Genomic DNA, 26,913 nt, shown 5'->3' with positions numbered 1-26,913 from the left:
TATATACGGCAATTTTCGTGCATGGGATGCCAACACCAGCTACGGCACCGTACGCCGACACCGGATTTTCTGCGATACGGGGCCCTTAATGATATGAAAGTAAAATATGCTTCGTACATTGAATAGATACGGACTTTTTCTTTTAAATGCAGTAAACCTCATCAAATTACGTGCAGTGACTGCCAAGAAAAACTACACCCTTGCGATATGTATTTAGATAGGAGCTCCTGATCTAAAGCTCCCACCTAGACGTTCAATTGCTTGTACAGATGACTTGACCAGCAAAGGCGGAACATGCAGTTCAGGAGTGGTGTTCTTACGGCTTCAACAAATTCTACTTAAGATGATTCTTCAAGTAGTATAGTAATCTGGAGGCTTAATTGTTGAACATTGTACAAGTGGTAACAAAATCTGGTACCATCAAGCTCGGTAGTGAGAAATTCTAAGCAATCTTTGCCTTTAACTAGGGGAAAACGAGACATCCACCCAATCGTAGCAACTGCTACAAAGAAAACCCATATGGGTCCCATGAAAGAAAAACGTTGCAGTTGAAGAAAAAATTAGTCCTGGTAAACTGCGAGAATTTTCTTTTGAGGAACCCGTACGGGTTTCCTTTGTAGCAGTCGCTACGATTGGGTGGATGTCTTGTTTTCCCTTAGTTAATTGCTTCTCTCCACCTGGCGGGTTGCCACAGAATGATCACGTCAAACTCTTGCCTTTGCTTCAAGTTGTTGACAAATTTGACTTTACCTTGCCATTCGTTAGCCACCTCCTTAGCTCGGATGGTAGAGTGGCTGCTTGGAAAGGCGGCGGTCCCTGGTTCAAGCACCGTCCCGGACCATGACGAATTTTTTCTTCAACTGCGTGGCTTTTCTTTCGAGGAACCCATACGGGTTCTTTTGTAGCAGTTGCTATAATTGGGTAGATCTCTCGTTTTCCCTCAGTTAATTACTGATCTCCACCTGGCGGGGTTCCGCAGAACCATTACGTCAAACTCTTGCCATTGCTTCAAGTTGTTGACAAATTCGACTTCGTCCTGCCATCCGCTAGCCACCTGGTTAGCTCAGATGGTAGAGCGGCTGCCCCGGAAAGGCGGTGGTCCCCCGGGTTCGAGTTCCGGACCAGGACAAATTTTTCTTCAACTGCAAGGCTTTTCTTTCGAGGAACCCATGCGGGTTTCCTTTGTAGCAGTTTCTACCATTGGGCGGATGTCTCGTTTTCCCTTAGTTAATTCTTTCCACCTGGCGGGTTTCCACAGGACCATTACGTCAGACCTTTGCTTTTGATTACTGCTGTGTCGACATTTTAAAACTGAAATTCCTTTTAGCTGTTATATGTCACTGAACACAGAAACAACATCTGAACTTGTAGGGAAAAATATGGAGCAGGCAAGAAGTTTGGGCATATCGGTAGTTCAATCGTAAACTGGGATACATAGCGCAAGAACGACACAAGGGCGAAACAGGAAGACGGGACGAGCGCTTACTTTCAACAATTGATTTATTGCAGCTGGTAAGCATACTATATGTACTCACAGGGAAGCTACTGCAGCAGACACACTGAAGGGAAAGAAGAAAGGAAAGGCAGTCATGTGACTAGTATGCCAAAATATTCAAGTTCTTTCTTAGATAAAAAAATAGGTGGCGTGCTAACACAATCGTCACCCGCTCTAGCTATCTCAGCTCCTTTGACAATTTCCCTTGTTATCTTATTCCTGTGGCGATAGACAACAGTTTGTTTTAAGAGAGGGTAGCATGGTGCCTTCACGTCGCATTTCTACAATGGGCAGCCAGATGCCCATCTATAGCTATGCTCTGCACTTTATTACTATGCTCTGCCAGACACACGTTTAAACATCTACCCGTCTGGCCCACGTAATACTTCCCACACGAAAGTGGAATCTTATGCACCACGTTACGAGTGCATGTTACAAAAGGATCCTTGTGCGCGATAGCGCAACCTAGCTTTCGTTTCCTCGTGGGACAGCTCAACACACTCAACATCGAAAGTTTGTTAGGTGCTGTAAAAACAACGTTTACACCAGACCGTTGCCCTACCTATTTTAGGTTATGGGAAACCTTATGAAAGTAGGGAATTACAGCCACCTTTCGTTTTTTCCTTTGTTCTTTCTTTCTTCATCCGCACTCTGCTCATCGCTCAGGCGTGAAGTTACCTTCCTTCGACGATGCAGGCTTTCAGCAACCGAGATAATGATATGTCTCGGATAATTCGCTACTTCCAGATGAGCCACATGCTTACTAAGGCCTTCATCCAGCAAGTGAGGACATGACTTGGAGAGAGCGCATGGCAAGAAAGAACATACGATACTTCTTTTTATGAGTTTTGAGTGTGCTCAAGGGCGACTTGTTAGCTCTGGGCTCATATACCTAACACTCGTGTTCAACTATGAAATGCAAACGCAAGTCTAAAAACCTAATATTGCCCTGCACAGGAAAATCAGTGGTGAACGTAACTATCCTATAATACTCATTGAATGAGGCATGAATACTATCAACAGCAGGGTTTGAACAGTCAAAACAGCAATCTACATGAGAACTGGTGCCTGGATCAACTAGTGATTTATCTAAAAATACCAAAAAATCATGTACATATATAACAGCCTTTACAACACGCAAGTCGCCCAACCCCGCAGAAATAGCTTTATCACATCGAGCTAAAAACAGGTCACTTAATATGAGTGCTATGCTTGAGCCTGTGCAAACACCCTGCTTTTGCAGGTAAATGTTATTGTCAAATTCAACAAACGTGGACCTCAAATAAAATTACAAAAGCTCTAAAAACCTTGCCCCACTAACACCACAAGCGTTAGAAAAAAGGACAGCGCCGTGCTCATCTATTGCCACCTCAACGCTGGACAGCAAACCCTCATGTGGCAAAGAATAATAATAATATAGGCTCTGTGTCCTGCCTGCAGACAAGGAGGGGGGTGTCGTAGTGCTTTCGCAGGATGATTTCGGTGATAAAGCCTCTGCTGCGGTACTTGCTGTCTTTAATCCTATTTGACGTGTTTTGCTGAAGGAAGTAAGATTGCCAGTTAAGCAGATGTGAAAGGATCTTAATTTGTCAAACGTTAAGAAAATCAATGGCACTGACGGTGTCTGCCTAGATATGTTTTTCACCGCAAGACTCATAAGGATGACTGCCCTTTTTATGTCATTATCTCTGAATCCGGGATGTGGCAGAAGTGCGTCGCAGAATTCCTGCAAGATAACCTGAGACTCCTCGACGTGGTGGATCCGTTCCTTACCAAAGATTCTTCAGCCGTAATTATCTTTTTGAATGGAGCTCACGGCTAGTGTTTAAATGCATTTTTTGTCGACATAAAAGATTTATTATTCTTTGCCACATGAGGGCTTGCTGTCCAGCGTCGAGGCGGCAATAGATGAGCGCGGCGCTGTCCTTTTTTCTAACGCTTGTGGTGTTAGTGGGGCAAGGTTTTTAGAGCTTTTATCATTTTATTTGAGGTCTACGTTTGTTGAATTTAGCACCCATATTAAGTGACCTGTTTTTAGTTCGATGTGACAAAGCTTTTCTGTGGGGTTGGGCGTCTTGCGTGTTGTAAAGGTCTTTAAATATGTATGATTTTTGGTATTTTTAGATAGATCATTAGTTGATCCGGGCGCCAGTTCTCATCTAGATTGCTGTTTTGACTGTTCAAACACTGATGTTGATAGTATTCTTGCCTCATTCAATGAGTATTATAGGCCACTTACGTTCGCCACTGAATTTCCTGCGCAGGGCAATATCAGGTTTTTAGAGTTGCGTTTGCATTTCATAGCTGAACAATGTGTTGGGTATATGTCCAGAGTTAACAAGTCACCCTTGAGTTACAGTTCTGCAGACTCAAAACTCATAAAAAGAAGTATCTTACGTTCTTTCTTGTCATGCGCTGTCTCCAAGTCATGTCCTCACTTGCTGGATGAAGGCCTTAGTAAGCATGTGGCTCATCTGGAAGCAGCGAATTATCCGAGACATATCATTATCTCGGTTGCTGAAAGCCTGCATCGTCGAAGGAAGGTAACTTCACGCCTGAGCGATGAGCAGAGGGTGGATGACGAAAGAAAGAAGAAAGAACAAAGGGAAAAACGAAAGGTGGCTGTAATTCCCTACTTTCATAAGGTTTCCCATAACCTAACATAGGTAGGGCAACTGTCTGGTGTAAACGTTGTTTTTACAGGACCTAACAAACTTTCGAGGTTGAGTGTGTTGAGCTGTCCCACGAGGAAACGAAAGCTAGGTTGAGCTACTGTGCACAAGGATCCTTTTGTAACATGCACTCGTAACTTGGTGCATAAGATTCCACTTTCGTGTGGGAAGTACTACGTGGGCCAGACGTTTAAATGTGCGTCTGGCGAAGCATAGTAATAAAGTAGAGAGCATAGCTATAGATGGGCATCTGGCTGCCCATTGTAGAAATATGACGTGAAGGCACCATGCTACCCGCTCTTAAAACAAACTGTTGTTTATCGCCACAGGAATAAGATCACGAGGGAAATAATCGAAGCAGCTGAGATAGCTAGAGCAGGTGACGATTGTGTCAGCACGCTGTCTATTCTTTCATCTAAGAAAGAGTGAATATTTTGCCATAGTAGTCACATGACTGCTTTTCTCTTCTTCTTTCCCTTCAGTGTGTCTATTGCAGTGGCTCCCCTGTAAGTATATATATGCTTACCAGCTGCAATAAATCAATTGTTGAAACTAAGCACTCGTCCTATGTTCCTGCTACGTCCCTGTGTCGTTCTTGGGCTATGGATCCCAGTTTACGAAAAAATATGGATTAGTGCATCAGTTGTTCCATGGATTCCCATGTACAGAAGTAACAGACAACAACATTGGTTTCGAACTTCATTTTACAATGGAGCTGTGTCTGGCTGGGATAACATAGAATTTTCGTGTCTGCACACAAACACTATCGTCATCAATGGCTCTTATACTGGTAAGCAAGCAAAAAATAAAATGGCTCATAGTTCCTTGCATACGGCAGAGGATACAAGCACTCGGCAATGTGCATGAAGCGAACAGTGTCTTTCTAATCCCGGAAACAAGACACAGAACAACATGTCGAAAATTGTCATCATAAATGGCTCATATCCCCGTAAGCAAGCAAAAAAATGCAATGGCTCATAGCCCTGTAAAGTTCATGGCTACTCCTTTGCGTGGGTTAGCTTAAAGCCCCTTGATAATTTGAAAGTAGCGACACTCTCCTCCTCACGGCGCTTTCCTCCTCGATTCTCCTCGCCCGCCGGCTGCGCACGGCACGCTATTCCTCCTCGGCTCCCGCGGACGGGCCGCAGGATTCTATGGAGGTGTGTTATTTTGGGCCAGTTGCGCGCCCCAGTGGGGTTGAAAATTTTGAGAAATGCTAATAACAGCATCGATAATGCTGGAGGCAACGTTTATGAGGAGGTTGGTTTTTGCTTAAAGCCGTATGAGCGGGGCATACTGGTTTAAAGGGAGCTTTGAGGCGAGTTCTATACTCCAGACCATTTTTCTGCCACACGATCAGACGCTTTACTTCGTGCGTCTGATCTAGTATTGCTTGTGACACATCCCTTTGTGTGTGGCTTATTAAGCGAAAGCCTTAGACCTCTGTTTCAAGGTCCCCTTGTGAGCTACAGAAAATGTAACGTGACCGATGGGAGGCGGGAAGTGAACCAAAGCATATGCAGCCGCGTATAAGAGATGAATAATGATTAGCAAAGTAATGATTGATTAGTGATTGGATTAAGATGAATTCGTGTGTATTAAGGAGGATTAAGGTGGATTAAAGTCGATGAACGTGCATTAGGGTGAATGAAGGTCGATTAAGGTGCATAAAGGAGGACTAGGTTGGATTAAGGTCGATGAGGTTAATTAGAGTTGATGAAGGTGCGTTGATGTGCATTTAGGACGATCATAGTGGATTATGGTGGATTAAGAGGGTTTAAAGAGGATTATGGTGGGCTAGGGTGTATCAAAGTTAATGAGGAAGCATTACGGTTGATTAAGGAGGATTAAAGTGCATTAAGGAGGGTTAGAGTAGATTAAGGTCGATGAAGGTAGATTAGGGTGCATTAAGGAGGACTTTCATGGATTACGGTGGATTAAAGTGAATGAAGGAGGATTGAGGTCGATGAATGTGCATTATGAGGATTATGGTAGACTAATCGGTCTTAATACTCAATGAACCCCAATTCACCTTAGTCCACCCTAATCCACCTTAATGCTCCTTCATCCACCTTAATACTCCCAATCCACCTTAATACAACCTAATCAACCTACATCGCCCTTAATGCAACTTAGCCTACCCTATGCGGTCTTAATCCTCCTTTATCAACTGTAATCCATCATAATCCGCCTTAATCCTCCTACATCCACCTTAATCCTCATTCACGCACTTTAATCCCACTCGATACTGTCTAATGGTCCCAATCTACCTTAATACACCCTAATCCGCCTCTATCAAACCTAATCCAGCTCCATGGTCCCTAATACACATTAATCTACCCTAGTCCTTCCAAATCGGTCTTAATCCTCCTTTATCAACCCCAATTCACCTTAATCCACATTAATCGACCTTAATCTTCCTTTATCCACCTTAATCCTCCCTAATCCTTGTTCATGCACCCTAATCCTCCCCAATCGGTCTTAATACCCTTTCATCAACACTTCACCTTAATCCACCATAATCCGACTTAATCCTCCTGCACGCACCTTAACCTTTATTCATGCATCCTAATCCTTCGTAATGCACTCTAATCCACCTTAATCTTCTTTATTACACTCTAATCAACCTTAATCCTCCCTAATCCACCTTATGTCAACCACTAATGATTCATTAATTAACTTGGGTAATCATTCTCTTATACAGGGGTGGACATGCTTTGGGTCCCCTCTGGCCTTCCTTGGGTGACGTGATACTTCCAGTTTACAACGCGACCTTGAAACATAAACATCTAAAGGCTTTCGCCTTAAAACTTAAAAAAAGCTCAATTTCGACTAGTTAACGCTCAACACCTGCAATACTACGGGATTACTTGCCACTAATTTTTTCAGGGCGCAAAGCAGAATCAATAATACTGCACTTCCGACTGAATAACAACAGATAGCGACGTGCGAAGTGATGGAGCCGCCCCAGAATATTAAGCATACTGAGGACAACCGCAACAAAAACGCTGGTGAGCAGGCCGGAAGAATGAAAAAAATAATGCCGCATTACGGGATGCTTTGCTACGAGCTATAAGAAAGACTCATCAGCTCTCAAACAACGCTGTTGTTTGTCGGAACAAAGTTCTTTCGTTCAATGTCATTCAGCCACTGCTTCCTAAGCAAGCCGTCACGCTTTCATTGTGGTATCATAAAAACGGCATAACCCTCTTCATGCTTCTTGCTGCAGTTATATGCGCGACAGCCTGGCATAGCATTAGCACATAGACCAGAAACACAGCGTACAACGTTCGCTACGCCGAGCTAAAGCGCCGAGCCAGCCGTGCTCAGGAGGAAAATGGCGCGAACGAAAAAGAAAAACACAAGCAAAACTCAAGATCCGCGCGTTTCCAAGGGCAACGGCAGGGAGACCAATCGTCGTGCAGAAAAACGGGGGCAAAACTGGTTGTCGCGGGGGAACGCGCAAGGGGCGAGGAGGAGGCGAGGAGGTCGCGCGGCGGCGGCAGGGTTCAAAGAGTGTCGCTACTTTAAAATTATCAAGGGACTTTAGGTTAGCTGCGATGACACTACCCCCTGTGGTCATTTTGGTAATTTCAACGTGGATGTTTCGGGACCGAAAGGGAGTGGTTTACGCGTTTCGTGTTGCATACATATTGCTTGTGATGCCACACCCATTCGGCCCAAACGACCACCTAGCGGCGTAAATGCATCGATTTGACATTATCAAATTGTGTGTTTGCAGTTGCGAGTATGCGGGTGGGCGCCCGCGCGCGCCCACCCGGGTCGCTGTATTTTGAATACCATCTGCGACGGGGACAGAGTCCGCCGCACACTCTGTTCTCACGGCGTTGCGAGACGCAGCACGAAAGTCAATTCGCTTGCTGCTGCTGCCGCGCTTTTCACTCCAGAGTTTTGACACGGAGTTTCTGCGGTCATCGAGTGAGATGTGTTCATGTTTGCCTGTGCGCGCGTGGCACCATGCTTGTTACTTTAGTTAGTATGCCTATGTTTACAAGCTTATACGGCCGATAAAATTACTGCAATCGATACTTCGCCTTTTGGGCGAAACCGATACTTATTACGACATAATACACAAGTCAATTATTTTCACTTGCGAATGCGTTTGCAGCGAGCGCAGCCTGGTTACTTACAATATGAAAAGGTAATTTATCTGAAACGATCACAAGCGATGCAACAGAGACGGCCGACATGGATTTCCCATGATTTCCTTCCTCCATGCAGCCATAGAATAAAATGCAGCTAATGCAGCCATATGATGCAGCCAATATGCAGCCGACGCCCGTGATTCGTCTTGGCTTACGTTGGCTGGCTGCAGCTATGATATCGGATTCGCTCGCTCATTGGATCAGGATTAGCCACGAGTCGAGAATTCACGAGATTGCAACGAGAGTCGGCTACCTTCCTTTCTCTTTCGTGCTTGTGGGCCACAGACCACGTTTGGGTCTGCTTTCTCGCGAAGATGACTACGTAAGTAATATTTCTAACTTCTGCGCGCTTGCGCATACGTTGTTATCGCTTATAAGTAGCTTCTCACGACCTAATGTGTTTGCAGGGCCACGAAAGAAGCTATACAATCGGTTCAAGTCTTCGGCAGGAAGGTGAGAGCGTAGGCCTAACACCAAATTTCACTAGCAAAGGTTGTCACCGGATCGTTCTCAGTTTCCTAACACCTCGCAATATTTGAAAATAATTTGGCCGCGGGCTGAAGTCTCGCTCTATTGTGACTTTTTTTTTTTTTTTAGACCAGTGAGCGTCGTGTCTTGCCGTCTCATTTTTGAGCGCGGTAGTAATCCAGCTTGGTGCACTACACGTGGATGCCGGCGTTATCGAGCCGCGTGCTGTGACAGCTGAGAGCATATGGACTGTGTTCATCTGCTGCTGTCATGATGCCGCTTACAACGCTGCGCATGTTTTCAGAAAACTGCCACTGCTGTGGCTTACTGCAAGCGCGGCAATGGGCTGCTCAAAGTCAACGGCCGGCCGCTGGAGAACATCGAGCCCTTGACGCTGCGTTACAAGGTAAGCGCGCCATGGAGAGCTTTTGTGGGTCCTGTGTTGCATTGCCCGATTAGTGACATAGAGCGACGGTTTTGTGCATGTTCTCTGAAACGATACGTTACTTTTCGAGCGTTTGGTCGTTAAAACCACCAGCTGACCGAGATTTTTTCACTTTGGAGATGAACTTGTTCTTTTGTACATATCACGCGCAAAACCCCCTCTACATATTTAAGACTCTAGAGAGGCGCAAACAAGTTAGCGGGATGACTCGTCTTCGTCGTGATGACGATGCGTTGCGAGTCCTCACTGCTTTCTCGATTGTGGTAGTGACCCCGCAACACATTTTAACAAGCACACCTTAAGGCAAACGCCCCCCAACAAGATTACTAGCGCAGTGACGTCGCACTCTCCAATGGTAAAAAAAAGTTCTCACTGCAGAGTGCTGCTATTTGGGTTTGGGTCGTGGCACTTTGGGCACAGGAATACAACACGCGGAAGATCTGCGTAGCATTTGCATATGCAAGGAAGATATAGCTGGTATCTTTGTAAAATAGGTTTAGGCTATTAGATCAATACTTTCAGTTGTGGTGTACACATTTGTGTATATGATTTATTCTTATGATTTGACCAGTAGCGGGGAAAACCACAGGCATTGAACTGTGGTTCAGTTGAACCTTCTGCTTGCCCAGTGTGACTCCAGTTTATTTCAAGCTGCAGAGAATTGCCACACATGATCACATTATTATACTTGTGGTCACCTTTCCATGACATTGAAGGGAAAGCTACTGAGGCAAAGCATGCACAATAGCACTTTTAAAATAAGTTCGACATTCTCATTCATGTGAGCTTAGCTATGGAAAGTTATTTACAACAGCAAAATACAAAACTGAATGTTAAGATTTCACTTGTTTACCATATTTTCTGTGTTTGGGCAAATGTGAAACTGTTGCGCATGGAAGCCACACCAATTCAATATCTGTTCTATGAAACTTAATGTGCTAGCAAACTGCTGGACTACTTGGTGCAGTGAAACATGCACAAAAGCTCCACCCCTGTAGCTTTACCTCCATTGGTACAGAAAGTTAAAGCGAGTATAAAGGTGCTGATATGCATGACATGCTCCATTAACAATAGTGAAGGAATAGCTTTTTCCTTCTCATAATGCTTGCAGCCAATAATTGACCTATGCATGTGGTTTGAACACCATGGTTTGATGGCTGTCGAAGGTAATGTGATTAGCATTCAAGCAATGTAGTGACACTTTACATCTGCAGTCACATTCATTTAACGTCTGTAATGGTTGGCATAAGCCTGCGCATGAAGACAATGCAACGATCATGACAGTATCACAGCTAGGACTGCATACCTGGTGTCCCAAGCTATTAAACAATAGGCCACTGGGTTGACACAGAAGGCACGGCGGTGGCATAACGAGAATTAGATAATGAAGAATTGGAATGATGATGATGTAATTACTGACGGCATCACGAGCACATTACTTCCCCAAGCTGGTGGCATAGGTGCACACTGGGGCCACTGGGTCATCATAAGAGGCTAGACAGATATGACAGAGAATGCCTAAAGTACGAAAGTAGTGCTAAAATAATGATTGAGTGTATAATCGAAATGTAATTTCTGTGTAATTGCTAAGCGTCTCTAGCAAATGCATGGAAGATTGTCCCGCTTAGTGTCAAGTGGTCTTACCAGCATCTTGGAACAAATTTATGCAACTTAGGCACAATTATTGGCACTGCCTTATAATTCGTGACTCAATGGCATAAGGTTAGTTCTTGCATGAAGTTTCTCATTATATATGATATTGAGAAACACCATTTAAAGTGTGTTGGGGATATTTTTGTTTAAACAAATTTTAATTAGTAATTTTTATGCACCGACCTGTCACAGCACTGTTGTTTGGTTGATACAGTTATTTGTTATCTTCCAGGATGTTAATTCTTTTTTTTTTCGGTTTCTTATCTACTTTGTTACCTAACTTGTACTGGTGAATATAATTGAGCTAAGGACAGCCCTTTCAGTACACAGCGCGCAAACTAAGTGTCCGATCCTTCAACGTCTCTTCAACTGTATTGCATGGAGTGTGTCTGAACTCGTTTCCCTCTGTTCAGATGTATAGTGTGAGATGGCTCTAGTCGTACGACGCATTTCTTCGAAACCCTTTTCCTTCTGTTATGTTGCATTTGTCACTTGACTACTGTTGACACCATATTGTTGTAAATAGGCTGTGCTGTATGAAGATAGTGCCATAGAGTGAGCCATGCTTTACCTCTCTGCGCAGCTGCTCGAGCCCATCCTGCTGCTGGGTAAGGAGCGTTTTGCTGGCGTCGACATTAGGATTCGTGTCAAGGGCGGTGGTAACGTGGCCCAGATCTACGGTGAGTGATGTCATTTAGCAGAAGTCCGTTGAAATGCCTGAACAGTTGCTGCTGTGTCATCTTTAAAGTGATAGCTCTCTATGGCTATTCTGCTCATTTTGCGGTTTGTATGTACAACATAGATATAATGAAGTCTAAATTCTAAGTCTAAGTTGGGGACAAAAGATGCGATATTGTGCAGTGTCGACGATATCTTTGCATCGGCAATATGAAGCACACCCAGCCACGCTTTCATGTCCACTCCTGCAGCTGATAGTGTCGCCTGCAGTGGGACGCTATCGTGAAAAGTGGTGGCATCGGGGATCAAATCCTTCATGTCCTTACTTTGAGTGTCTGTAACTCTGGATTATGCAACCTTCACTATAAAATGCGCAGGAAGACGGTGCACATGATGCCGTGCCATCTCTGCATGTCCACTCTTTGCACATGCAGCAGATTACCTCTAAAATGGGCTGCTCGGGCTGCACATGCACTTAGCCGCCCTGACAGCCATGCACAGCCGCATGCTAGAAAAGAAGCTTGCCAACCTGTCGCCCACTTCTGTTCCCCTTCCCCATTCCTCTCCATGTGCTCTTGATAGCGTTACCATGAACGAGTTCCCTTCCCTCCTTTCCCCTTGCTTGCGCGGGAGGACTACTCTCATCAAGCCACCATCCTTCTCGGCTCACCTATGCACGCTTCCACTTGTACCGAAGCCATACAGCGCACCAGGAGCAATAGGATCTTATTGCACTTTGTCTTTATACGGAATGTGACGCTGCTATACTTCAGTGGTTGCACAGGGTTTGCAAACAGCTGCTTGTAATTCAACCATTTTACCTTCTGCATTCACGGAAGTTTCTATTTACTGTCCAGGTATTCCTTCAAGGTGGCAGTAAAATTTCAGTTTATTGAAATCTTGTATAAAGACACTTAATTATATTGAAGTCCGAGAAACATGGTGTGCTGTAGACAAAATACATTGTTATACAGTTGAACCCACTTATAACAATACCGGTTTTAACAATACACCGGTTATACCAATGAAAAGTTGCTGTACCGTCAACTTTTGTATGTTTTCTATGGGGAAATAATCTGCTTGCAGTCGACTCTCGTTACAGAGGACCCTGTTAATCCGACAGAAACGTCTATTTTATCTGAAGTCCATAATATTCGAGATGCCTCGCTTCCCGAAACATTGGTCGCACTGTCTAACAACATTATTGCTAAGAGTGAGTGACAAACCTCGAAAGTAAACAAACAAAATAACTTGCAGTTTCGTTCGAAAGGCGAAGCATCGATTGCAATAGCAAATTAAGCAAGATAAGCGTGGCAGCAGCAGCGAGCAAATTAACCTTCGTGCTGTCTCTCGCTTTAACAGGAACTAAACGTCGAAAGCATAGCACATACGAAGCTACCAGCACTTGTCTACATCATGGATTGCTTTCAAGATACAGCGGCCGCACCGTTAACAGTAACCACTGGAGTAGAAACCCCTCTCTTTCCCTCCCTTCCCCCTGTGCCTATCGCATCCAAAGACTGTGCGCTTTCACCCCGCTTTCCTCCCTCCCTTGTGCACAAGATGTTGAGCCACGATCTCCACCTGACCCTCACAAGTCAGTTGTCAGCCCATGTCAACATGGCTGAAGTCCGTTTTATACGCCCGATATTTACAAAAATTTCCGTCCACTGTAGCTGATAGTTCGTTGTAGCATAGTCCACTAAAAGCAAACTTCGTTGCATTAACAAAATAGGCAAACCAAACGAAGGTTGAAATATGGTCCGTTATGTTCGAAAGTCTGTTGTGCGCGGGTCCATTGTAACGACCGTAGATAGTGCTACAATGACCCATGCTGCAATATTGGTTATGATGAAGTCTTGCTGCTGGGTATCCAGGCCAAAAGGTAATAGAATGCGAAATCCTTGAAAAGAAAAAGTGAAACGCAAAGGCACTGTGCAATTGCCCGCCACCCAAACTGCTGCCGCGTGCTTCTCTCCATGAGAGATGCACGCTAGCGTCATGTGCACCTCTCCCGTCACGCTTGCACGCCTCCGAACATGAATGGGTTGCACCTGTAGCTCTGCGCAGCGCCACCCTCCGAAACACGAATGGACTGTGCCAACTGTGCGGACAATGCTGCGCGCGCTGCTCCCAGATTGCTCGCTCGACCCTCACAGTTGGTTCTCTATTCTATGGCCCTCATTCTGGGCAAGTCGCTCGTGCTTGTCTTTGTTTGTTGCGTGGAAGTCGTTCCTGGCAACGTTGTGCATGGGCAATTCATAGCGTTGCCAGTGAAAAGAAAGTGCACTATTATAAATTTGGAAACGAAGTGCTTCTAATCAACAAGGCAATTGTTGCGAATGTGCTTGCGTTGGATTGTGACAGTGATGGCCACGATGGCAGCGCGGACGTGGTAGGGCAGGGTACCTCAACATAGTCCCTGCGGGAGGTCCTGTAGATGATTCGGCCCCTCATGAGCTTGTTGTCACGAGAGACCTTCCGCTTCACTTTGTGGAGCATCTGGATGCCTTGGAGAAGGCAAGCTTCGCGTGAAGCAAGCAAAGCTGACGGACATGCAGTTTTTTTGTGCAAGCTAGTGGGAAGTATGTGGCGAGATGCTTGTGATCACGTCCCAGCGTTTCTTCTGGATTTCTCAAGCTGAGATGCCGGCGCAGCAACTTTCCCACATTTCTTAAGAGGTGACTTGTGGGGCCACTAAAGTGATGCCTCGGCGCAGCTCGTGTATCACTTGCTGCCCGTGACCCCTCTTTGCAGTTGTTACAGCAGTGCCATTCTTGTACGCCGACAGCTGCGGTTTGTTAACTTGTTATCGCAGCGTGTAGGAAGCAGAGCTAAACAGTTAAAACGTTTGGGTCAACACAATCTGAAGTCATATGGAGAAAGATGGAGGGGAGAACTGGCCTCTCCGCCATTATAGTTTTCTTGGAACAGCTACGCCATTCCCCAATTTGATTTTTTTTTTCATGCAACCAGGTTATGACAGTTATCGGTTGTAAAAATTTAATTTTCGTGGCACTTCAATATTGTTATAAGTGTATAGAAAATTTCGTTAGATCAATGTTTAACTGTATCTGTATGAGAAGTCACCTTGGGCCACTCGGTATGTACTGGCACTGCGAATATATTGGGGTGTGTTCATGTGTGACCAACCGCCAGAACGGATGTGCCAAGGGGGCAAAAAGGGTATATTTATCCTGAAATATGGTAAGAGCCATAGAATAATAGGTGAATAGGTGAATGCCACCTTTGTTGGTGGAACTGACAAATGTGCTACAAGCACATGGTAGTGATCATGTTATTACAAGGAAATTGCTAGCTTTTTAATATTTGTTGTTTGCTAATCGTAATACATAACATTGCTGTTAGCTTTTGCTATGGGTTATGCTTGTATTGTGCATTTGGGCATGCGTTTGTTGTGTGTCTTATCTACCGTCGATCGTCATGTTTCATTCTGAGTGCATGGTTTCGCATTAGTGTGATTCACTTGCGTTGCTAATATCCTGAATGTCTCTGTTCCATGCAGCAATCCGGCAAGCCATTTCCAAGGCCCTCGTTGCATACTACCAAAAATGTAAGCTCGCATTTGGTTTTATGTGATGTTACTTGCACTATTGATTTTATTGTTCATTCTAAGCAGTATTCATGGTTAACAGTTGAGTCGCAGTTCATATTTTAGCACAAACCTTCTTATACTTATTCTTGCAAGCAGTAAAAGCGTGTTTTAAAAAATTCCAACCGGAGTCTTTGATGACCATCATTGAAACTACAGTTGCCATGTTTTAAAAGATGGAAATTCTTTCTGAGGTCTAATGGCTGACAGGTTGCGAGTGAGCATCATAAGGTTCTGATAGGCTCTCAACTTCACTTATTGAGTTTAGTGCCAGAACAGTGACTGATCGAAGAGCCATTCCTTCTCTTCAACTGCGAGGCTTTTCTTTCGAGGAACCCTTATGGGTTTCCTTTGTACCAATTGCTATGATTGGGTGGATGTCTCATTTTTTCTTTATTAGATACCTGTAGGTGCAATTTGCAACGATCCACAAGATTTCTAGTACAGTGAAACCTCATTAAACCGTAGTTGGCCGGAGCTCGGGAAAAGTATGTTCTAAGCGGTGGTAGTACTGCTTAACCGAAATAGGACGAGATCGCCCACTTACCTGTCAAAAACGGAACTCTGAGAGAGTGCGATGAAAGGGGAAAAAAGCATGCAGTATTTATTCACTTCGCACGACAAAAGTTATTTTTGTTTGATGCCGCGGCGGCCAAGCACGACGACAGCGGCCTCAAATTTACTGAAGCTGCGTGCCAGCTTTTCAGCCAGCCCCTCTTCTCGGGAAACACTCGCATGGCAGATTCCTTGTTGGCGTTACGCATTCTTCGTGCACGCGCGCAGTAGTCCAGCAGAAGTCCAGAGGCGCCTTTTTCATAGTTGGGTGCCGGAGTTTGGAATACTTTTGTTTGGAATAGTTACGTTATCGTGCCCCTGTTCTCGTTGCGACGATTGTATTCATGAGGCTGACGTAACGCATAGGTTATGCCACTGTCTGGCCTGAATTGCCCGTGCTGTCGCTTTCCATGTCGTCCTGATCACTGTCGCTAGTCGACACTTCGGCAACAACAGAGGCAACGATGGAGAAAAGTCGAACTTCGTAGCCGACATGTCCTCGCGGTCGCAGCAGCGCTGCCGAGCAACTTCTTCGCATTCCAAATGCCACACAACGTAGTCAACAGCAGATCCCTGTTGCGTGCCAGCGCTGGCTTCTTCGTGTCGCGTTCGATAGCACGGACGATGTCTAATTTTTATGCGAAGCATATTACTAGAGCTCAACCCAGCTCCTCAGGCGCGGCGGTGTCGCCTTCAATGACCTTTAGTGACCCCATGTCATACCACGTGACACCGTGACGTCACGACAGAGGAGAAACGGGGCTCCAACTCGCGGCGTCGTGGCGGTATATAAGCAGCTGCGCTTGTTTCTAGGTGGCTTTGGCTCAACTCTTGCAAGATGGGCTGGGTGGGAATCGAACCAGGGTCTCCAGAGTGTGAGACGGAGACGCTACCACTGAGCCACGAGTACGATGCTTCAAAGCTGTACAAAAGCGCCTCTAGTGAATGCAGTGTTGCCTTAGAAACGAGCTGTTTCTAAGGCTCAGGCGTGCGTCGCTTGCTCAGGCGCACATTTCGTTGCCGCGCCGAACGCTGCGTTGCTCAACGCTCACCGCGTCCAATGCGGGACGCGTAGTCGCTGCGCAGTAGCCCATTGTCTTACACCCCTTGGCGGGTCGACGGGAACGCTGTCGCGTTCCACTTTTGAAGGCGAAGCAGAGTAACGCATGAGTTGTTTCTTCGTCTAGCCGAACCAAATATAGCCAAGCAACAGCAGTTCACCAGGCTAAACAGTGGTTCAACAACTAAAATAAAGGCTAGTATGCTTCGCATCCTGGGCTTAACCTTAGCTAAGCCACAGCCATTTTTTTTTCTATGCTGAGCACCCGGCGTTTTTTTCATCCGAGCTTCGGCATGACAGGAGTCCTCGCTTGCATGACACCATAACTCTCTCTAGCACGGCGTCGAAATGATGTTGATGTGGTTTCACACATCCGTTGTTCCTACCTCTGAGGCTTGTTGTTCTGCCAGGCCGCACGATAGAGACGACACACCGCCGTGTTTGCGCGACGGAAAGTTGAAACGCTACGTTTTAACCGTTTTGTATGCAGTATACTGGTATGGTTTATGCGAATACAAAACACATTATGTTCAATGACCGCGGAGTCGGGGATTTGACTTTACTACATTTAAAACGAAACTACTGTTTAAGCGGGTACGGTTTAACGAGGTTTTACTGTATCTTCGTTTGATGCCGCGGCGGCCTAGCATCGACGACAGCGGCCTCAAACTTACTGAAGCTGCAAGCTAGCTTTTCAGCCAGCCCCCTCTTCTCGGCAAGCACTTGCATGGCAGATTCCTCGTTGACGTTGCATGTTCTCCATGCACGTGGTCGGTAACGCTGGAGAATTCGTGGGGTGCCTTCATCGCGGGGTGCTGTTCTTGTTGCAACGATTGGGTTCATGAGGCTGACGTAACACGCAGTTTCTGCCACTGTTGGGCCTGAATCGCCCATGCTGTCGCTTTCCGTGTCGTCCTCATCACTGTCGCTAGTCGACACTTCGGCAACAACAGAGGCAACGGTGGCGAAAAGCCGAACCTCGTAGCCATCTCTTGCGGTCGCAGCAGTGCTGCCGAGCAACTTCGCCTTCCAAATGGCACATACTGTAGTCAACAGTAGATCCCTGTCACGTGCCAGCGCTGACTTCTTCGTGTCACGTTCGATAGCACGAACGATGTCTAATTTTTCTTCTATGCTGAGCACCCGGCGTCTTTTTTTCTCTGAGCTTCGGCACGACGCGAGTCCTGTTCGCGCGACGCCACAACGCTCTCTGGAACGGCGCCGAAATTATGTTGATGTGGCTTCACACGCAAACGCACAGCTTAGAGGCCGTTCTGATCTCTGAGGCTTGTTCTGTTGGGCCGCCCGATGAAGACGACGTACTGCTGTGTTTGTGCGGCGAAAAGTGGAAACGCTGCATGTTAACCGATACGTACGCAATAAGCTGATATGGTTTATGTGTATACAAAAAGCATTATGTTCAATGACCGCTAAGTCGGGGATTTGACTTTACTACATTTAAAACGAAACTACTGTTTAAGCGGGTATGGTTTAACGAGGTTTTACTGTACCGGAAGAGGAAACTGACTGCGCACTGCAGGGACGCTTGTATATAGGGCTGCTACTGCTCTCAGTCACGCATGCCACGCACCTATGTTTGCCTTGGATCTAGTGACTGGAAAATGTAGGATCACAGTTTGGCGATGTACTGAGCGTTGGTGCTGAAAGGTGGGTGTTTTCCATGAATGTATTAGCTGCAAATGTATTAGGAATATTGTTTGTTCTCGATCATGAACTTAGCTGTTGGAAAATTGTGTGAAACAGCATGAACAATGTTCTACTGTATTGATTGGTTTGAAATATTAAGAAATACTGAATAATTCGTTCTTAAAATATGGATAATTGGTGTGTGATAATGTGTATCCGAAACTTCGAGTATTCATCCACGCCTAGCTTAGGGTGCATGGCCTTTTTTTGCTGCTTCTCTGCTATGTTGACAGCAGTAACAAACATGCTTGTTGTTTCTTCCTCTCTTTGCAGATGTGGACGAGCAGTCCAAGAAGGAGATCAAGGACACCTTGATCCAGTACGACCGCACATTGCTTGTGGCTGACCCAAGGCGCTGCGAGCCCAAGAAGTTCGGCGGACCTGGGGCCCGTGCCAGATACCAGAAGTCTTACCGTTAAACCAGCAAAGCACAATAAACTCTTTGCCTCCCTTGGCACATGTCATTTTGGTTTGAAGAACACACCGTCCGAAAACTTGCCACTGAAACTTGACATACTTTCTTAGAGAATAAAGGGAATGCGTCCTGATAACGTTCACAGTGATCCAGAAAAATACTAGGCCATGTTAGATGCAGTCTCTCCATGGTCAATGGGGCAGGAGCATCAAGTGCGAAGGTACAAATGAGCTGCGAGGTTTGCAAATGTGTACAGCATTATTAAATAACTGGCACTGTGTTTTAGTTTTGGTTGCATTCTATCAAAGTTCCATTCATTTGTCCCTCGATTTCACTGGTTTTGATGTAGACTTCCATAGAAGGGCTGTTTGGCTGCACAACTCCACTTGCGTATAGAGCAAGATTTCAATGACATTCACTAAATTCTTCCAAGAAGATTATTTTGGATGCATTCTAAATGTTTGCGATGGGTCTGGTTGGGATAGCATTGTTATCAGACAGCGCTGTAATACTGTGGCACGTGAACATTTCGTGACCCGCCGTGGTTGCTCAGTGGCTATGGTGTTGGGCTGCTCAGCACGAGGTCGCGGGCTCGAGCCACGGCGGTCGCATTTCGATGGGTGCGAAATGCGAAAACACCCGCGTATTTAGACGCACGTTAAGGAACCCCAGGTGGTCCAAATTTCTGGAGTCCTCCACAACGGCGTGTCTCATAAAGTGGTTTTGGCACGCAAAACCCCATAATTTCGTGGCAAAACTCGTGGGGAGTAGAGGCACGGAGAATGTCCATGCATAAGTATTCAATCACAGGAACCGTTTATGGTGATGGACAATAAAACGGGACGCTTTTAGAAGAAAATATTTGCTTTATTCAGGGACTTGTGTGCTTGGAGGCGTATATTTGATGGCTCCCGCGAAGCAACCGTGCGACATTAGGGATTATTGCCTCGCTTGGAGGCCAATTGATACACGCAATTCTTCCAGCGTGCCCGCAGCCCTTGCCAGAAGGTAGCACCTGATGTCGAGGGTAGCGGCGTTGCTGACGCTCGAGCTACGAGGCTATAAAAAAATGCGGTCTAAATACGACTGTAAGGGAGCCGTGGCCTCCGAGATTGCGTGCGCTAGCTTATCGCCATTCAGCGCGCTGCCCAACAAACAGTGCAAGGCTCGGTTCCTCAAGATGACACTGTTAGCCGAGGGCTCGCGCCTGTGATGTGCTGTGTCGGGCGTGTGGCAAAGAGGACGAAACTATTAAGCACGTGGTCCTCCAATGGGAGTGAATCCAAACATCTCTTGCGAAAAAAAAAAGGGGGGAGGGGGCTTACGTACCAAAACCACTTTCTGATTATGAGGCACGCCGTAGTGGAGAACTCGGGAAATTTCGACCACCTGGGGTCGAAATGTTGGAATCATTGGAATCGGATATCTTGGAGCACAGACACGCTAGAAGAATTCTTCCAACTTATGCTGCCTCTTGTAGCTGCGCGCTGTGTCGAAAAGTACACCAGAGAGAGGGGACTGGTATGCTCCACAGAAAAATCCGAACTACTGAGAGTAGGTAGACACCCCACCCAAGCAACACTGGAAGTAACGCTTGACGGTCAAAACATCCCGGAAAAGAATATGATCAAAATCCTGGGCATGTGGCTACAGGGCAGCAGAAAATGCAGCCACACCATCAGCCTGCTGAGCAAAGTGATGGAGCAGGTGGGCCGGATGATCAACAGGGTCTCCCAAAAAAGATACGGCATGAAAGAGGAAGACACACTCAAACTCGTCGGCAGCCTGGTCGTCAGCCGAGTCATCTACTCGCTACCGTACCACGCGATGACCAAAGGAGAGAAGGAACAGGCGGACACGATACTCGGGAAAGCATACAAGACGGCTCTCCATCTGCCAAAAAACACGTCAAACGAAAAGCTGCTCCAACTGGGCATCAGCAACACTTTCAGCTAACTGGCGGAAGCCCTGCTTGAAACGCAAAAAGCCAGACTCAAAAGCACCTCTGCAGGGAGAGCGCTCCTGACTAGGCTGGGACGGGACACGAGCGGACACGTAGATAGATACGCAGACGTGCCCGACTGCTTAAGAAAAACAATAAGCGTTAGGCCAGTACCTAAGAACATGGACCCCTACCTCCACGAGAGCAGAAGGCAGGCGCGAGCCGAATACGTGGAAAAGACACTAGCGCTACTAGAGAACACGGTATACACGGATGCTGTCACGTACCCGCGAGAAGGGAAGCGCACGGCGGTGGTGGTGGACGGCGACGGGAATCTGATCACATGTGCGACGGCAAAGGCAGCCGACACAGCGGAGGCCGAAGAAATTGCCGTGGCGCTGGCGGCAGTAGAAGGATATAGGACAGGCAGGCCTCTAAACATCTTAACAGACTCGAAGGAAGCGTGCAGATATTACACGAGGGGCAGGATTAGCAAAGCCGCCCTCAGAATTCTTGGCGGAACCAACTTCGCCGAGAGGAACGTTACGTACAAGTGAATTTGGATTCCGGCCCACGCTGGCATAGAGGGTAACGAAAGGGCAGACAGCCTAGCTCGAGAGACCACGTTCCGAGCAGATCAGTCGCGCGCCCCGGAGTGTCACCCACACGCTTGTGAAGGAGGATACACAGAAATCTTAAACTTATACAGAGGGACGAGAGCCAAATATCCCCCACCGCACAAAGCTCTAACGCAGGAGGAAGCAACGAGTTAGCGCAGATTGCAGACAAACTCCTTCCCAAATTTATACATCCTAAACAAAATGTACCCAACACAATACAGAGACACCTGCCCATGGTGCGGGGCCACACCCACACTATATCATGTCACATGGGAATGTAAACACAATAAATCATTCCACCAACACAATAACCCGAGTGCGGAGCAATGGGAGAGTCGGCTTACCAGCTGCGAGCTCACGGCCCAAAGGGCCTTAGTGCAGCACGCTAGTGAGGTAGCTAGGCTCAGTGGAGCCCTGGAATAGGGGCCCACCCTTGCCGGAAAAGGCTCCAAGTCGCCGGCACCCAAGACGACCGAGACCTCGAGACGCTAAATCCTTGAAGGAACCAAATAATGTTTCTCTCTCTCTCTCTCTCTCTCTCCAACTTATGCTGCGTAGAAACACGACTGCCTCTAACTTTTCAATACAAATGTACTCACTTATTGCAGTCAACACAAACGTAATTATTCTACTTTAGTTAATTCGGCTGCTGACAGCGATAATTATCATCTCACTTTGTGTCCCCCTGGCCACCTAACTTATTAGCACACGTGGTGTTCGCGTGCGTCCCAATGCCTAATTTTAAGAAAACCATAAAGGTTAATTTTGAACACCCCGTAGAAGAACATGCATGAAGAACTGAAAGCTGGGCGAGTTGGTACCTACCCATATTCACTCTGGCTTGCGCATGAAACACACGGACGAAGGAAAGGACTACACGAGGATAAATCAAAGGAGGGAAAGAGGTGCCAACAAAACGTGCATCCTAATGCATTTATGTCGCACGTCACATTCAGTAATATAGAAAAAAGCGTCGTCCTTTTTTTTTCCATTTGCGTTCACAACAGGGAGGAGGAAGCCATTTTTATTAAAAGACAAGTTTCTACATACACCTATACTGTCAGTCGTTCGTAGAATATAAGACCTGCAAACAATGTATGTATGTATGTAACTAACCGTACACAGCCTGCAGGGTTCTGACGTGGATTTATTCCTATGGGATATTATTTCATCTCTGTTATCGTTTAGCAACAAATTTCTTGAAGAGGTAGTCAATCTCGGGCTCCCACTTTAACAGCTGTGGGCCAACGAAACTGTCATAAAATATTTGCGGCGCCTGGATCTAAAAGCAGAAAAGAAGAACAGTGATTAAGAACATGACTGTGTCGTTTCACAAGAAGTGCAAACGCATAAAGATCCTTTTATCAATTTCGTCAGTTACAGCAGGGTCCTTCAAGGACTCTGGTTACACTCAAATATTGTTTATGCTGAATTATTGGTTATGTTCAAATACTCAAAATACGGATGCCCTGAATACACGCTCTATACCTGCATCCAGATCAGGACGCCCATTTTGATGCACTCGATCAGCTCGGAGATCGGACCGCGGAACAACGGCGTGAGCACGCTGTCCACTGCCAGGTAGACACCGAGACCGGTCCAGTACTTGAGCCATACGAGCGCATGCTCTTCGTTTGCGGCCTCCAGGCTCTTAAACGAGAAGTACAGAGGTCCCACGAGGCTCAGTGCCAGCACAATCCTTCTACACGAACACATACGCATGATGATCATGGTGTGCCTTCAAGATATGACCCGTACCCACAACGGCGGAGATTATTCTTTACTATGGAGCATATGTGGCTCCTACCCACTGTGAAGGATTTGTCTTGTCTTGCCTCCCAAACACTGGCGCATACCCACTATGGGGGATTGGCCAAGAAGCAGGCGGTTTCCCGTTATGTTTAGAATTAAAGCAAAACTAGATTTGAATAGTAGAGCGTGAGAATAAAGAAACGTAATTTATAAGCTTAATAAAAATTTTGTCAGAATTTTTGATAAAGTGAACATAAAGAAATGGAATAATCGATTGATGATTTTAGAAATTCAGCAAGGTACTCTTTTTGTCTCGCTAATAAAATGTAAACTGCAATAAAAGCATTTCTGTGGCTGGATCCCAGCGAAGTCGCCCCAAAAGAAAGAATGGCTAGCGAGGTTAGCGATAGCCCAAGTTTGCTAAATGATTTTTCTAAGAAAATCGGCTGCACCGGATAAAGTAATGATTGATCAATTTTGGTGCATTGCAAAAAGAACATAGAGGGGACATAGCGAGACCAGACTTGTGTAAGTAAAGATTTAGAGGCGGTATACGACATCCCAATTTTGTAAAGGAAACTTCCAATTGCCTTGAAGGACACCAATTATTATTCCATGGGAAGCCAAGGTGGTGGAATTCAGAAGACGGTGTTAGCAGATATTGCAAAATTTTGCGATATCGAGAAATTTCTGTACCTAGCCGCAGTGACATAAGCTGATGTCGGCAAAATAGATTGACAGGGCCATTGAGGGATGTTCGTGCGAGTGAATCAGCCATTTCGTTCGATTCAAGTGCAACCCACGATGTCCCGGTACCCAAAGCAAACATACTTTCCTAAGTACGGAGGTACCATCGAACAAAACGTTCGTTGAATTCTTGAATTTGAAGATGCAGTAAGCGATGTGCATACAGATAGCGAGTCGGTCACAATAACAGCTAGTGGGTCATTTTGGGGAAGCTTTCGTAATGCTAATATAATCGACACTACTTCTGCCTGAAATACGGGTGTGAAGTCGGGAAGGCGAAGGGAGTAAGACTATTGAAGAGATTCAGAGAAGATCCCCCCTCCTGTCTTCTCGTTGCACACAGAAGCGTCAGTAGCTATTACATTGTCAGTGGCTAGCTGGTGTATGTCGTGGTGTAAGATATTAATTACATGTCTGCTTGGTAATAGTTTAGCGTGATTTGGCAATATGTCCTCGAACTCGATTTTCAGGTCTGCTAAGGCATCACTTGAATGGCAAACTTGGCATATGGACACATCCAATCTTTGTAACTGTGCTTGCACAAATATTATCTGAGGGCTGTGTAATCTCGCCCACGATACTTCAAAAAAACTCAGATGGTTCAGTGATAAATACATATTGCGTACGTTTCTTTAGAAAGCCATTATATATATATATATATATATATATATTAACGTCTGAACCATAAGCATACGGAATCTGCAATCTAGGGTGCGTATATGAGCTTCCTGATATAAAACAGTGATGACAATAAATCTAGGTAGCCCGAGGCATAATAATCGTATAGAGCTTCCCTTCCTAAAATTATGAGAGGTTTAATTTGAAGGATTTGTTGTTGTTGTTGTTGTTGTTGTTGTAGCCTGTGATGCGTGTGGCTCCTACCCACGATGGGGGATTAAGGATTTGATTAAGGATTACCCATGGTAAGGATTTACCATGGGTGAAGAAGCACCCTTGCGACTCTTCTTTCTTGTCTTCCAAAGGCGGCAGTGCCTCGTGGTCATCGCAATCAGGCGCCCATTAATTCCGTCCATTTTATTTAGTTTCACCGCATTTCTTGCATCTTCAGAATCGCGAAAAGCGTACAGATGCAAAATGAATTAAGCATTTAAAATTCTTAAATGACTTTCATCGAGTTAAGAAAATGTGGACTTCATGCGACCATTCTATACATGGACGTCAAATATGAAAACATCAACTATTTTATTTCCAGCATGCTTGAAAAGCAGCTATCCAGCCTCTCGAAGTATATGCCTGATACAAAAGACAATTAAACCTCGACATAACAAAGTTGGTAAAATCGGCAATTTGCTTCGTTATATTGAAATTTCGTTGAATTGAAATTCAACCTTTTATGCAAAGAAGTACAATCGCCGATCAATTTTTCTTGCGCAGAAAGGGACCGCAGAATTTTCCGAATTATGGGGCAATCGAAAAAAGCAAACTTAAATGCGAGAACAATTCATTTTGATGAATGTGGAAGTCGGCGACGCATGATTCGGTTTCATGCCACGTCGAAGATGTCTTCACATCGGCGGCACGAATTAAGCGAAGCCAGCCACGCTTCGCGTGCACTCCGCCCCCGCGGCACATAGCATCGCCCGCACTGAGACGACGCTATCGTGAAAAGCGCCGGCAGCGGAGTATGAATACTTCGTCTGCCTCCCGCTCCATCCGATCGCCGAAACTCGAGATTACGCAACCTCCAATACTGAACGCGCGAGAAGACAGCTAACGCGATGCCACGCTGTATAAGCCTGTCCACTCCTTGCACACGCGGCAGATTACCTATAAGCAGAGTGCGCGGCTGGAGTATGCGCCGCTTAGCCGCGCTTAACAGCCGTGTGCAGGCACGGCCGAGACGCGTGCCAGAAATCGCGAAGCGCCAACTTACCCCCGCCCCTAGCGCACGCTCGATTGCGTTACCGCGTGTGCTCCCTCCCCCTCATTCCCTTTGCTCGCGCGGGAAGGCGGCACTCGAGAAGCCACCATCCTTCTTTCTCACCCTCGCAGACTTTCTTTCGCACCTAAAGCACAAAGTGCGCGGGGCGCGATATGATCTTATCGCACTTCGACTTTGTATGGTGCATGATGCGACTTCACTTCGGCGGTCGCTCTTGTCGCGCCGCGTGCGATATGAGAGATGCGCTTGCAAGCAGTCGCTTGTAATTCAACCATATGACCATCTGCGTCTGCAGAAGTTTCCATTTATTGTCTCGGCATTCCGTTGCGGCGGAAGCAAAATTTCGTTATATTGAACTCGCAAACACACTTCGTTAAATTGAGGTTCCACATACATGGTGTTCTATGGACAAGAGGTTATGAAAAGGTAAATACTTCGTTATATCAAGAATGTCATTGTATATAGGTTCGTTATATCGAGGTTTAACTATTGTAAAATACAATGAAACAACTGAGCCCACTACATTACGACGTATTAACGCCGAGAGCGGACACCCTGCCACCTACCTCAGTTCCAACTCATCTTACTATTTATACATATTTTAGTAGCATAGGTCCCACATGAAATGTTTCAAGATATATGCGACATGTTTTAGAGATTGCTTTAATAATTGCCCTTACTTTTGATGCACAGTCTCGGCGTACCTGAAGTGCTTGAAAAGCAGCTTTCCAGCCTCTCAAAATATATGCCTGATGCAGACTATTTTACGGAAGCGTTTAGGTGCCGCCATCTTGGGCTGTTAACGCTGCTGCTTTTTATCTTTAACGAAATGTACGCGTTACTACAGCCGATTGGCAAGCATTAAAATTATTGTATAAATGCGTACAGTGTTCCCCGACCATGTGACGTGACTTCATTTCTCATAAAACTTAGAAATTGTTTGTGTGACAGCCCATGAAGCGAATATAAAAGCGTCAACAAAATTTTGTAAAATACAGCGAGACAAGTGAACCCACGACATG

The 26,913-nt window shown here is 45.8% G+C and overlaps 2 protein-coding genes across 2 annotated transcripts; one reads left to right on the top strand and one right to left on the bottom strand.

Annotated features, from left to right (window-relative positions):
- Positions 1-8,550: 8,550 nt before the first annotated feature.
- On the top strand, positions 8,551-18,967 carry RpS16 (ribosomal protein S16). The gene is made up of 6 exons (XM_050183875.3): positions 8,551-8,655; positions 8,741-8,786; positions 9,106-9,207; positions 11,483-11,579; positions 15,104-15,151; positions 18,786-18,967. The coding sequence occupies exons 1-6, from the start codon at positions 8,648-8,650 to the stop codon at positions 18,929-18,931; spliced, it is 447 nt and encodes a 148-aa protein (XP_050039832.1). The 5' UTR covers positions 8,551-8,647; the 3' UTR covers positions 18,932-18,967.
- Positions 18,968-22,666: 3,699 nt separating this feature from the next.
- LOC126536712 (uncharacterized) lies at positions 22,667-23,220 on the bottom strand. Its single transcript, XM_050183733.2, has 2 exons — positions 22,978-23,220; positions 22,667-22,771 (listed from the first exon to the last, which is right to left on the bottom strand). Exons 1-2 carry the CDS (start codon positions 23,218-23,220, stop codon positions 22,667-22,669), a joined length of 348 nt encoding a protein of 115 aa, XP_050039690.1.
- Between the last annotated feature and the right edge of the window lie 3,693 nt (positions 23,221-26,913).

Source organism: Dermacentor andersoni, chromosome 4, assembly GCF_023375885.2.
Source record: "Dermacentor andersoni chromosome 4, qqDerAnde1_hic_scaffold, whole genome shotgun sequence".
In the NCBI taxonomy this organism is placed as follows: Eukaryota; Metazoa; Arthropoda; class Arachnida; order Ixodida; family Ixodidae; genus Dermacentor; species Dermacentor andersoni.
Note: the sequence above shows the minus strand (reverse complement) of the source record. Positions and strands in the feature narration are given on the sequence as shown.

Bases quoted from the DNA above. Each gene is read 5' to 3' on its own strand.
- RpS16 (XM_050183875.3), top strand. The intron at 9,208-11,482 runs GTAAGCGCGCCA...CTCTCTGCGCAG, and splicing joins CCTTGACGCTGCGTTACAAG to CTGCTCGAGCCCATCCTGCT. The intron at 11,580-15,103 runs GTGAGTGATGTC...TGTTCCATGCAG, and splicing joins TAACGTGGCCCAGATCTACG to CAATCCGGCAAGCCATTTCC.
- LOC126536712 (XM_050183733.2), bottom strand. From the start codon at position 23,220: ATGATCATCATGCGTATGTGTTCGTGTAGAAGGATTGTGCTGGCACTG. The intron at 22,772-22,977 runs GTATAGAGCGTG...TTCTGCTTTTAG, and splicing joins GCGTCCTGATCTGGATGCAG to ATCCAGGCGCCGCAAATATT.